Source organism: Raphanus sativus, chromosome 2 (assembly GCF_000801105.2).
Source record: "Raphanus sativus cultivar WK10039 chromosome 2, ASM80110v3, whole genome shotgun sequence".
Classification (NCBI taxonomy): domain Eukaryota; kingdom Viridiplantae; phylum Streptophyta; class Magnoliopsida; order Brassicales; family Brassicaceae; genus Raphanus; species Raphanus sativus.
In genome coordinates this window covers 19,066,322-19,080,329 of record NC_079512.1, presented here as the reverse complement: position 1 = coordinate 19,080,329, position 14,008 = coordinate 19,066,322, and the positions used below count along the sequence as shown (strand labels likewise).

At 29.5% G+C, this 14,008-nt stretch overlaps 2 protein-coding genes across 2 annotated transcripts; one reads left to right on the top strand and one right to left on the bottom strand.

Moving 5' to 3' along the window:
• The first annotated feature begins 4,282 nt into the window (after nt 1–4,282).
• LOC108841637 (pseudo histidine-containing phosphotransfer protein 2) lies at nt 4,283–6,262 on the top strand. The gene is made up of 6 exons (XM_057002623.1): nt 4,283–4,391; nt 4,634–4,764; nt 5,235–5,303; nt 5,424–5,495; nt 5,657–5,729; nt 6,060–6,262. The coding sequence occupies exons 1-6, from the start codon at nt 4,332–4,334 to the stop codon at nt 6,117–6,119; spliced, it is 465 nt and encodes a 154-aa protein (XP_056858603.1). The 5' UTR covers nt 4,283–4,331; the 3' UTR covers nt 6,120–6,262.
• A 530-nt stretch (nt 6,263–6,792) lies between these two features.
• Nucleotides 6,793–8,319, bottom strand: LOC108841520 (protein DETOXIFICATION 52). The gene has a single exon (XM_018614280.1). The coding sequence runs from the start codon at nt 8,317–8,319 to the stop codon at nt 6,793–6,795; it is 1,527 nt and encodes a 508-aa protein (XP_018469782.1).
• Nucleotides 8,320–14,008: the final 5,689 nt, after the last annotated feature.

Sequence of the window (14,008 nt, the reverse complement as noted above, 5' to 3'; positions counted from 1 at the left end):
AGTCTGAGACCAAAAGACACTTCAATTTTTTTTAAATTAGAGTGCGTAATGGAGACTCAACTTTCTTTTAGTGGGACCTGTGGACTCCATTTGGTCCTTTAGCTGAGTTTCTTGACTCAGACGTTTACTTGGGAATACCATATCTCCTCTACCAGTGGCAGATTTGAGAAAAGATGAGGGTTGGCTTTTGCTTAATTTACAAGATCGGAGAGGCAGGTTCAGCTTCTCGCCTTTCTGTCAACAATAGTCTTTCTCCTTCTCTTCTAAAGCAATATCTAGTGCAATCAGGAGACATAGACCACTGTAATCTTGGGCTCCATTAGTTTGGCATAAAGCTTATGTGCATAAGCATGCCGCCACCACTTGGCTCTTCACTTTAAACAGAAACCCTACACTGGATGGTATCTCATCCCGAGATCCAGACTCACTGGTCAGCTACTTGCTCTGTGGGCCCCAAAATGAATGCCGAGACCACTTGTTCTTTCAATGTAATTTCTCCTCTACCGTTTGAGATCTATAATGATGAGACTCGATATCCAAATCTATCCTACAGCTTGGGTGGATATTCTTCTATGGCTGCCTAATGCTCATCATGATAAATGGTTACGTTTAGGTTTGCTGCAGGCTAGGAAAGCGGCGATTACGAAATTTGGGGGAACCTAATAGGTGACTACATGATGGTCTCACCATCCCTTCATCTAAGGTCTTCAAAACTATACTTTTTGGGCTTCGAGATAGGTGTTCTCCAATGACTGTTCAAGGCAATCCTCATGGGCCTCTCCTTACTCAGTTTTGGTATGATCCTCCGTGAGCTTCTCCTTTGCTGCTCTTCTTTCTGGTTCTGGTACTATCAGCTAGTATGTTCTTCCTTTCCTCTGTTTTAATTTCTTGTAATGGTGCTTGTTTGCTCCTTGTAAAAGAATAGTTATATTTATATTAATGAAAACCCTTTAACAAAAAAAAATATTTTGTCAAGAAATCCAGTAAAAGTTTTAAAATTAATTAATTCATTTTATGTGTATGTTATCTCTAAAGGATTTGATCAGATTATATTTTTTAATCCACTGATTATTCTTTCTAAGAGTCAATAATTTTACATATTTATTTTCGAAAAATAGTTACAAAATGTATAATTCTATATTATTGGCTTTGATGTTTTATAATTTAAAAGTGAATTTATAATTTAAAAGTGAACCTTCTAAGAATTGCTCTTACATTTTTTAAATTCGAACATGCTCTCAAACAAAAATGAATCAACATGGGTATAGAAGTTGACAAAAGTATGGACTTGCCTGGGTCTAGAAGTCTAAAAGCACGTTCAAATTCCATTTCAATATCATCATTTTCAGAAACTATTGTATAAAAATAATCGTTTGTAAGCCAATTTTAACGACATTGAGACATTTTTTTAACTACCAATTGATTAAAGTTTTTCAAAGGCAAAGATATGTTTAACTTACGAAGAGCAGATTTGGCAATCGCATCCACTTTAAAATTCAAGCTCCTAAGAATAAAAAAAAAGAAGGAAACATAAGAGAAAGAAAATGCTAGTGTCTCGATATCTAAATTGATTTCGCAGAGCTCTATTGGACCTTGTTTTGAGAGAAGTGCATTGATGAGCATTTGTATTTCTAATTTGAGACATATTTTGGAGAAATGGGGGAGATTTTGCATAAAAGAGAGCCTCACGGATAGACACAGCCTCCGCCAATAGAGGTGAAGCGACGAAAACTTCCACCGTAGAGCCTTAACCTAGAGCCTGCTGTGATGAGTCGATGAAGTGCCAGCCACAACCTGCAACTTTGTTCTGAGATCGCCAAGAAGCATGTTGCCATTCTTTAGCCAGTCGGATGGTTTTGCTGATGATGTTCGTGTAAAGTCTATAATAAAACGAAACCAGCAAAAACATATGGGATTTGATACCACATATCTCTTTATTAAGAATCCTTTAAACAAACTTTACACATATCTGTTTCATCTGAATTACTCAACATCATACACGCTTGAGACGGATCATTCTTGAGCTACTCTCTGCATGAACTAACCTTTGTTTATCACGATTACCAGGGCCGGCCCTGGACTAAAGCCCATAAAGCAAGGATTTTAGGTGCCAGTGTTCATAGTGTATTTAGGGGCGCCAAAAACAATTAAGTTCCTTTGGTGTAGTGGTTGTAGGTGCTAGTTAATTTGGCTTACTGGTGGAAGGTTCGAACATACTTTCTTTTGTAAATTTGATTTTCCCTTTTTGAGGATTACAAATGAGACGTGGTCTCAATCTTAGGTAAGATACGATCCTATGACTAAATGGAATACTATATCTTTTAAAAATCCCTTAGTTATTTTATTTTTAACAATTTAGTTTCTTTTTTTAAAACCATTTATTTCTTTTATATATAAAGATACATTTGTTTTTGTCAGCATTTTTGTAAAAATTGTATCTTTTTATTCACTTATTTGATTGTTATGCCCGCTGGAAGTATTGCTTCTTCCAATCTTCCATGTAAAATTATTTTTATTTTCTTTATTTTTTGTAAATTTTTGTATTTTAAGATTTCAGAAATCTGAAGAAGCATATATTATTATAAATTAAATTATATTTAATTTGCTTCATTTTTATACGGATATTACATATTAGTATTTGATTTGATTTGTTTCGTAAAGTTATGTATATCCGGATTTTTGGTTCGAGTCGAATCGTTAACGAATCAAAATTTACGGATATTTTGTCTAGTTCTAATAGAATCCGCAAAAATATTTTATTTGAAGTTAAAAAAATATAAAAAATGTAAAAAAATTTTTTTGATAAATACCTTATTTTGTTCTGATTACATACTTAGATATGTAATAAAAAAATTATTTTGGAGGGGCAGCATTTCTTCGATGCGCGCCACTTGAAGCCGGACCGGCACTAACGATTACAAAAACTTATCTCTGAGACCCCAAAACCTTTTTGTCTTTCTACCAGAATACAATGCAAAAGCTTAAATTTCCCCATAAATCTAAGCCACGATATATCTGCCCCAATCTTTCCTATTGTGTAATATATATTTTCTTAAAACATAGCATCACCAAGTCTTCTAATTTATAATCTGAGACTTTTTAATTTGTAAATAACGTCCAAATAAGATTCAGGCAATGAAAACTCTCCATGTCACACACGTCTTAGTTCTTCATTCAGTGTAGATGTGTTACACATTTTTGTCCTTGTATAACACAACAACAGCATGACAGACTCCGCGCCCTTGAACATGCACGAGCCAAGCTCCAAAGAACCATGTCAATCAAGACTCTGTATGTGTACATATCAAATTCCAATTTCTTGAGCTATACAATCCATAGATGAGAGATCATGGTTTTCGAAGGATCAGAGAGTTCCTAGCTAGCCAAATGCACAAACACAGCCTAAGAGAAAACAGAAACGAAGATTCCTATTGGCGGTAACATAGTATGTTGGAGTGAATGGTTAAGGCCTGTCCGAAAGTAGCCATCTCATATGCGTTTTGTGACATCGAGACTTCTACTAAAGGAACTTACACGTTCAAGACAATTTAAATTTTTTTTTTATCAAATTGTCTTTCATCTAAAGAAAGAATTCTAGTCTTTTGAACCAAGAATTCTAGTATTCCCAAAATATTTATTGTTTCCAGATTATGTATTTACTTTTCAAGATTTGGTATCAGGCTTTCTTGAAATTTCAGATTTATAGAACCATATTACACCTAGGCTCAACTATTGTTTCCAGATTATGTATTTTAACTGATTTGAAAATATATAAAAAATTAAAAATCTATAAACATATATCTAATTTTAAAATATAACATGTGATTTTTTTTGTTTTATAAATTATCGTTTTTCAAATTTAAATTTTCTTTACTTGATTATTTGTTAAAAATAAAATCAAATTCACTATGAATTTATATTCAATAGAACATAATTTGAATTAGTATTTAAGCATCATAAAAATATAATATGAATTTACTAAGGAAGTTAAAATCAGTAATTCAATAGTGCACAATTTTATTTAGATTTCCGAATCCGTATAAAATCTATAAATCAATAATCTACTAAAAAATCCAATATGATACTAAGCAATCCTACAAATCACCTGTTTTGCTTCAACTACATACACTTTTTCTTTATTTTCTTGCAAATCTAGATAAAAAGAGGTTGCAAGATTTTTTTCATTAATTTAAAATTTTATGCTTTCATTTTATTGCTGTATAAATATATAGATTTATGAGGTGGAAGAACATACATATTTCACTCTTTTACCCCATATCATTCTTCTGCATTTCAGAAAACTTATTTCCAAACATATAATTTCATATTCAATGGATATAAAAGCTATACATCTAAAACTTCAAGAGATGAGACAATCTTTCTTTGACGAGGTTAGTATATTTCAAACTGATGATCATATAAGCGTCTATTGAAGGCATACCGTTCCGGTTTATTTTCAGTTTTAACAAAAAAAATCCCGTTAATTTTTACATTCTAATATCTACTGAGAGCGTCACCGTTAGATCTTTGTTAAAAATAACAATATTGAAAAGTTGCGGTTGAAAATATCTAAAAGCGTTTCATCATTTATTAGAAATTTTGTCTAAAATTTTCTGAAAAATTATTGACCCAGGGCTACCTCAATTGTCAGTATACTCAGATAGAAGCATTGGAGAAAGACTCAAGCCCTTATTTTATTGTAGAAATAATAACTCTCTATTTCAGAGATTCCCCTAATGTTGTTGCTGCTTTGGAACATGAATTGTGAGTCTCCTATCTCTTTGTATAACAAAATCCGCTTGATATATCCATGGAATGCATCATATTGATTTTATATAGTGTTCGAAGTAAATGGAGAGTTCGATCTGTATATAACTGCGTTGGTGAATTCTGTAAAATTAACCTATATCTAGTTAAGAGCAGATGCACAACTGCAAGATCTAGGACACAATTCTACGTATCTTTTTATATACAAAGTAAAACAAGTTTCTATAACATCTCTTTCTAATGTTTGGGTTTCTATATTTGTATATCAATGAAACATGTTGAAATAGGTGGAACATTTGACAATAACTTGATGAAATGGATGCACTCATGTTTTTGTATTCTAGTGTTGATACATTCACCAAAAAATTTACGTTAAATATATGGTTAAATTGACCTTGGCTATAATTTGGTACTTGTTTGCCATCATTTTTTACTTATGTAAAGCAATGTTGATTATATCTGAAAAGGGCGCGGGAGCCAATAGAGCTACCCAAGATTACCAAATGCATTAATCGGTTAAAAAGCAGCAGCGCCAGGCTAGTGTTTTTTTTTTTTTTTGAAACTCTTTTAGGCTAGTGTTTTTATTTTGCAATGTGGTTCTAAAACTAAATACAAAATAAACATTGAAATATAAATGTTGAGTTTTTTTTTCTCAGCATCGGTGCCATCAAAATTAACAATGAACTTGAGAAGGCAAACATACTTCTCCAAGCTGGCAACATAGAAGGGTAAGTACGTTCTTTTCATTTTTATTATTCAATTATTAAAAGAAAAAAAAAAGAATATTCAGTTATTTTACATACAAGGCTTCATTTAGCCATGGGATATAATGATCGAAACTGTTTGTTTTTATTTACCTAATTTCATAAATAATATTTTCACTTTGAAGAATGAAAGAAGCAGTGCGCCATATTAAGAAGGAGCACAGTGAACTCCGCGCAAAGTTTGAGACATATTTTCAGGTATATAAAATTGTAAATTAAAATGATTCTTTTTTTTTGTAAACAAATTAAAATATTCTTGCAACAGATGGTTTTTATGCTCGAGTTATGCGCTATTCAACTAAAATAAACTTTCATACATATGATCCGGAACTGGATCTATTTTGGGCTTATTTGTGGTATAACCAAAAAAGAAAGTGAAATTAGTTTTGTCAAAAGATGTTAGAGAGAAATATGAAGAGAAAAGAAGAGAGAGGGTGTGATTTGGTTAGATAATGAATTATGTGTTTTTGTTTGGTTATTTCACCTAATTTCCCATATATTTTTTTGGTGTATTTTTTTTTTGCCCAGTTGATGAGACAAGCTGGTCCAACAGAACAAGCTGTGAACTCAAGCAAGATATGCATGTAAGCCATGTAGTTTGGCTTGCACGACAAACATTCCACCTGTTTTTACCAAAAAAAACATACCACCTGTCCAAACCCAGCCATTGATCAGTATCATTCATAACTATTGTGATAATTTTAGAATGTGATATTATGATATTTTTTTGACCAAAAGCCTTATGTTATGATATATTACCAATTGATTATTTATTTCGATTAGATAACAATTTAAGAACTGAATTTACTGATATTTTTCATTGGGCTACACATGATTTGTTGCAAATCCATATGACATGAAAAGAAATTTAAAATTTAATCATAAAAACTTTAACAACTCAAAATTTAAATATGGAAATATAATTTTATACCGTAAATAAATATGTAGTGTGTGATATATAAGAGTTGTACAACGAGTTTTTTTTTCTTATCTGAATTAATTAGATTTTTTTTTGGAGAAAAGGCTTGCGAATTTTAGAACATTAAACGGTTACACATGTTTTTTTTTACAAAACGGCATAGAGTACAAAACTACAAAAATTTAGGACAAAGTTACATCGGGGTGAAAAACAATGAATATAATTTTTTCGTTTTCTATCTCCACAAAAGTTACAAAGTATCAAAATACCCTCCCCAAAAGGAACGACCATTCCAAGTAAAACAAAAAAAAGAAAGAATAAAAAAAACGCAAATGCATTCGATTAGTGGTCAGCAGCAACGGTGACAACGTAAACTAATGGTTCAGTTAAATCACCGTTACTTTGCGCTGTAATCACCACATCAACGCTTTCACTGCACGTAAGCTTTCTAGCTCTCATCGCTTCTCCCTCCCAATCTGTAGTAGCCACGACATAAAGCATCATAGCAGCACAACATATCTGTGCCGCGAAAAGACCTATCCAAAGCCCGCAAAATCCATACCCGGCCCAAAACGTTAGCCCAACAGCTACCGGCGTTCCGACAAGGTAAAACGCGCCTAGGTTAATGTTGGCAGCTTTAGACGGCCTTGCGGTGCCTCTAACAACCCCGCAACCTACTGTTTGCGGACAGTTCCCGAGCTCGCAGAGCCCGAGGATCGGCAGCGCAGCCGCAGTTAGTCGGATGATATCTAAATCGTTGGTGAAAATCCGTCCCCAGACGTCGCTTACACCCCAAGCAAACGCAGAGGCCGTCATACCCATTACTCCAGCGAAGGTAACGGCCACAATGGCTGATAACCTAGCCGTGTTTGGTCGGTTTGATCCGAGTTCGTTACCAACACGAGTGGAAACTGCAAACCCTAGAGACGATGGGAAAATGTAAAGCAACGACGTCGTTTGGATAAGAATGCCCATAGCTGCCACTGGAGTTTGAGGGTTTATGAGTAGGCCACAAAGAACGGTCATGATCTCGTACCACCACCACTCTAAACATACTCCCACGCAGCTCGGTATTGCCAGACTAACCAGTGGACCCCAGTCTTTGAAACATTCTGAGCTAGGGCGGGTCCACGTTGGCTCGTGTAGACCTTTGACCCAAACGTAGGCCACAAGGAAAACGATAACAAAGAGATTTGAAGCGGCCGCAGCCATCGAAACACCAATGAAACCCAATTGAAAGTAAGAAACTAGGAGAAAGTTCATTGGTATGTGGAAGATGGTGCCGGCTAGTGTTGCAATAGTTAGTGGACTTGTGATGCCTTGTGCTCGAAGGTATATACGAAGAGGGTTAAGAATAGAGTTGGTGAGCAAGTCAGGAATAGAGAAGAGGATATATGTTTGAGCCAACGATGCGATACTTGGATCTTGATGGAGAGAGATCATGATGTTCCCTAGGTTGAGCCATAGAGCGACGATTACAAGGGAGCTAGTGAGCAAGAAAAGCACGGTTCGTTGAAGCGTTAGTGAGAGGAGTGTTGGCTTGCCAGCTCCAAAGGCTTGAGAACATAGTGGGTCCATGCCGAGTGCAAGGCCTGCGAGAACCGAGTACCCAGTGATGTTGGCGAAGGCAATGGCCAAGGAGCCACCAGCGAGTTCTAGTTCACCAATATGACCTAGGAAGAGCATTGAGATGGCTGAGCGAACATAGAGGATAAGCGCGGCGAGGATCGTGGGGAAGGCTAAGGAGAAGAGAGACCTTGCTTCTGTTTTAAGCTCAGATATTGTTGGAACAATGTGGGTAGGGTTTTGCTTCTCTAGGTCTATCTTCGATAGAAGATTTGTGTGACTGGTGATGATTGGGGTTTCCATTACTTTTGTGAAATGAAACACAAGACGAGTTTTGTATTAATAGATAAGATTATTTGCCGATGTCTGAAGCATAACTTTTCTGTTTCTATATATAGTACAGAAGTAACCCTAAACGTGTCCACGTCTAAACAAGAACGGTTCAAATCTATATGCAGTGGACTTTGGAAAATAAAAAGTCAAATAGTTATTTTATTGAGGCATAGCCGCTGTTTGAAATGTTATTTTATATTTAAAAATATAAATGATCTGGTTTTAATAATATTTTATTGAATTAATCACTCGTAATATATAACTAGATTTTGATCCGCCCTTAAAAGGGCGGATATATTTTTTGTTTTAAATTTAATTTTTGATTTTTCATTTTTATTTATGATTATATTCTTTTTTTGTAATCATATTTTTTTTATAAATTGTAATCAAAATATATTTTATTAAATAATAGCAATTTAAAAATTGATCTGGTATACGCACAGTTAAGGCGGAGTTACAGGTCGAACTACCGGTTGGCGCATTTTCAATTTTGTTTTGATTAAAAAATATGATCCGCACAACCCGCAGACAAATAATTTTATACCCACACCCGCTCCGCTTAATTTTGTGGTTATCTACGGGTTATATATATTTTAAAAATCATTATTTAATTTAATTATTATAAAAATATAGTTATAATAAAATTTTATGTATTCTTATAGATATTACTACATTCGATTATATTTATGGGTTTTTGTAGTTCAAATTTGACGACCTTAAAATAAGATAGATTGGGCCTCGATTAGTTTTTAATGGATTGTCAACATTGTTAATTTTTAACTGCTATTCTTATGTCTAAACAATCTTCATTTAAAATAGTTATGCATGTTTCCAAACATTTCTAATGGGTACTTCAACTTTAATTAGATAGACGAGGAACACTTTAAACTTAAACTGATATTATTACTGCAGCCGCAAACAACATTCTAGTTGGGCTTATCAATTTTCTATAGCTCTTAGTGTATGACAAAATGCCAAAGCCACATAATACTAAATTTACATATTGACATTATATCTCTATAATATTATTTGAGAAGTTAGTTTTCTATGTCTCGCATTCATGTTAACTTTCACGATGGTTGATTACACGGATACCCTTAATGAATTATAATTATTATATTTAAATATTTTTTGATTTTTTATTTAGTTTCCTTTTTAAAATTTTCCAAATAACATATATAATAAAAAGGAAATATTTATAAAGTTTAAAAACAAATTTAAAAACAAAAATATATGCCTATATAATATGATTTCATTAAAAATGAAAGTTCACAAAATAGTAATATTCCATTTAAAAGATAACATAAAATATACTTTTGAAGTAATAAAATACTTTATTTATATCTATATTTTCTTAGATGAAAAATATATATTTGTATATAATGTGAATTCATAAAATAAAATTTCACCTAGATAATCTTGATATTAGAAAAATAAATATTATTTATTTTATAACATAATTTTAAACAATATAAAAGACAACCAACCAACATAAATACAAATAAAAAAAATTAATCAAAATTTTAATATATTTAAAATAAAAGTATTATAATCGAATTCAAAGAAATAAATACAAACCAATATATCCAAATGATAATTAAATCGACTGTAAAAACAACAAAACTAACAACCTACAACATATCTAAAATTTTATTTCTAATTAAAGTAATAAAATATTAATAATATAAATTATGCATACAATTATAAATTAATATAAAATTAAAAATAAAATGTCAGTTAATTATTGTAGTATATTTACTTTATAAATATCTATATCCGTGCATGAGCACGGGAAAATCACCTAGTTACGTTATTAGTGAAGCTTGATTGGTAGAGCATTAGCATAAACATTATCTTTATTATTAAAATAGAAGTACACTTAGAAAATACCCCTAAGTTTTTTTGTAGTTATTTAAATTCTTATGCCACTGAAAATTAAATTAAGTTTCCTATTTTAATGTTTGTTTTTTTCAGTTGAATTAGTTTGATGTCCTAATATAAATTAAACTAGGGGAATTTTCAAAAATACCACTTTCAAGGTACCATTATTCATCTTTACCACCACTAAAGACACATTTTCAATAATACCTTATTTATTAAAATGGTAAAGACTCTTATATCTTTGTTTTTATATGTTTTTCAAAATTCTAATCCCAAATTCTAATTCCTAAACCTCCAATTCTAAACCCTAAACCCAAAATCTTCAACTCTAAACCCTAAACCCTAAACTATATACCCTAAATTCAATATCCTAAACCCTAAAGTCTAAACTATAAACCCTAAATCCTTAACTCTAAACCCTAAATCTTAAACTCTAAACCCTAAACTATATACCTTAAACCTTAAAACATCAAATCTAAACCCTAAATCCTAAACTTTTAAATCTAGATCCTTCATTAAAAGTAGTGGTAAAAGTGGTTAGTGTAAACATGAAAAGTGGTACTATGAAAATGGTATTTTTGGCAATTTCTCATTAAACTATCTATTTTAATGTTTGTCTTTTTTAGTTGAGTTAATGTGTTGTCCTAGTATAAAATTTAATTTTCCTTCTATGTTATATCAAAATTCAAAATTATTTATAGTTTTATTAATGCTGTCTTTTCAGTTTAATAAATGAATTTCCTAATTCTAAATTTACCACATTTAATAATAATAAAAATCTCATATGGTATAGTAAGAAAATTATTGTGTCATCACTTACGTGTGATCCTGCAACTACATGTTATAAATATTATACATAATTTGCAATCGTATACTAATATAACATTTCATTTTGACCCGTATACTAATATAACAATCGTGTACTAATCCCACACACACACACACACACACATATATATATATATATATATATATATATATAACATTAGTACAAAGGAAAAAAATTAAAATGAAAGAAAATATTTATACGGTCACGGATCAAGCTCTAGAAATAAACAACAACATCGATAAATTATTTTATAAAAAATATTTTAATAGAAATTATAATTCCAAATATGTTTATATATTTTATGTATTTGTAAATTGATTTTATTTGGGATGCTAAGATTTTGAAGTTAGAAAAAAGTTATGACCTACTTCTATATTATTTAATTAAGAAATTGAAATTTTATATCATAATATTTTATTAAGCTTTTAATTTTAATTTTTATTATAACTGAAAAAATTAATTTTGAATATAGATTTATTGGTAAATATTACAAATTCATCATTTAATATAAATAAAAAATATTAAAAACATAAAATAAATACCCGCCCAGTTGGCGGGTCAAGATCTAGTGTTTATTATTATCTAATCAACATTTATCACAATAGCATTTAGAAAAACATTTACAAAATGTTAATGCTTTCCAAATGTCTTTTACTCTTTGATTGGTACAGCTCTGTTTTTTTTTGGTAAGATGTTACTCATATAGAGCTTTTGGTAAAGCATTTACATTTAGAATATATAAAGATTTAAAAATAATTAGAGAAATTGCCAAAAATACCATTTTCATAGTACCACTTTTCATGTTTACACTAACCACTTTTACCACTACTTTTAATGAAGGGTTTAGATTTGAACGTTTAGGATTTAGGGTTTAGATTTTATGTTTTAGGGTTTAGATTTGATGTTTTAGGGTTTAGGGTATAAAGTTTAGGGTTTAGAGTTGAGGATTTAAGGTTTGTAGTTGAGGTTTCAGGGTTTAGGGTTTAGGATATTGAATTTAGGGTATATAGTTTAGGGTTTAGGGTTTAGAGATGAAGATTTAGGGTTTAGGGTTTAGAATTGGGGGTTTAGGATTTAGAATTTTGGATTAAAATTTTGAAAAACATATAAAAACAAAGATATAAGAGTCTTTAACATTTTAATAAATAAGGTATTTTGAAAATGTGTACTTAGTAGTGGTAAAGATGAATAATGGTACCTTCAAAGTGGTATTTTTGAAAATTCCCCAAATAATTATATATAATTAATTAATTTTATTAGTAATATAAATTATGTTTATAATAAAAATTATTTTTTTAAAGAAAAAGTTGCGATTAAATACTTTTAACTTTTTTAAAAGAAAAATATTTACATTTAAGATATAATATAATTTATATAATTACACATATCATTCATTATTTTTAATAAAAACATAACTCAATATATATTTATAAATTATATATTATATAATAAAAATATCTAAATTATTGAAAAATAAATAAATTATATGTCATATATTAATTTTATGATAATATTATATATGAATTTTACTGCTCTACCAATAAACAAATAACAAGAAATTTATATATAACTAATTATTTTATTTAATAATATCAAAAATTATTTTATATCCAAAAATAAATCTTATATTTAAAATAAATTTTACTTTTATTTAAATTTTACTTTTATTTTTTAAATTAATAATATTTCACATTTGAAATTTAATTTACTTTATATAATTAAATAACATTGATTAAATTGAATAACAAATATATTATTACTAAATATTTTAATTTATATGTATTTAATTTTAAAATAAATACATTATATATTAACTTTTATGATACTTTGAAAATTGTATATTTCTACTACTTTACCAATCACTTTACTGAAAAAAAATTAATGATAGAATATATTTTCGGCAGCATATTGTTAATGTTTCTTCATCAGTTGTTCCAATTGAGGTCTGAGACATGCAAAAGACACACATTAAAAGGTTATGTGAATTCACATAAATAGAAAAGATGAGGAAATTTTACATATTGTCTATTTCTTTTGGTTAAAGTATATCAAATCAACTTGTATAATTTTTTTAAAAGATTGATTTTATGATTATTAAAAAAACTAAATAGTATTTCTAAAATTTGTATATGTAAAAAAAACAAAGGTTATAGTTAAGATTAAAAATTATAATTTTTAAAATTGCATAAAATTTTGAAGAACCTTTTAATAATAAACAACTAGGTGGATATCCGTGATTTCGCGGATGTGAATGTTTTGTAATAATATATTTATTGTATTTTTCAAAATATATTTTTATCATTGTGTGTTTTTGTTAAATATTTTTCTTAGAATAATTATTTTTGAAAAGGATAAATATGATTATTTTAAATATTTTTTGATAGTTTGTATTGATAATTGTACTAAAATTAGTTATATATAATATTCATGATTCAGTTTTTTTTTAAATTACTTAAGTTTTGAAGGTATATAATATTAAAATTTTTAATTTTTATATAATTATGAGCTAGAGTTATATGTCTTTAAGTTTTAAAAATTTAAAACAATACAATTGTAACACATTCTCTACATATTTATATCAAACTACATAGGAATATAAAACTACTATATCAATTCTATAAATTATTTTTGAAAATCTTTATAAAGTTTATAAATACTTTATTGCTATATTATAATGTGCAATATATTTAGGTCGTTTGGATACTAATAAAAGTTGGTTCTAAACTGATTTTTTATTCATAAGATAAATAAAAATTAAAAATCTTGTATCTAATCAAATTATAATATTCTTTTCTCAAATTCTCTATATGGTCGACATGTAAACAAAAATTACAAAAGTGACTTCTCAATTAAAAAGAAAATAATATTTAATATGTGAAAAACGTAGATACTCTAACCTTCTAACTCCGACATCAGATTTCTAGATTTTCTTCACTAACGTTTTTGATT

What these genes read in the sequence shown, in the direction of transcription:
- LOC108841637 (XM_057002623.1), top strand. Translation starts at nt 4,332, where the DNA reads ATGGATATAAAAGCTATACATCTAAAACTTCAAGAGATGAGACAATCT. An exon ending in GCTGCTTTGGAACATGAATT is followed by an intron (nt 4,765 to 5,234) that starts GTGAGTCTCCTA and finishes ATATCTGAAAAG; the next exon opens with GGCGCGGGAGCCAATAGAGC. An exon ending in TTAAAAAGCAGCAGCGCCAG is followed by an intron (nt 5,304 to 5,423) that starts GCTAGTGTTTTT and finishes TTTTTTTCTCAG; the next exon opens with CATCGGTGCCATCAAAATTA.
- LOC108841520 (XM_018614280.1), bottom strand. Translation starts at nt 8,319, where the DNA reads ATGGAAACCCCAATCATCACCAGTCACACAAATCTTCTATCGAAGATA.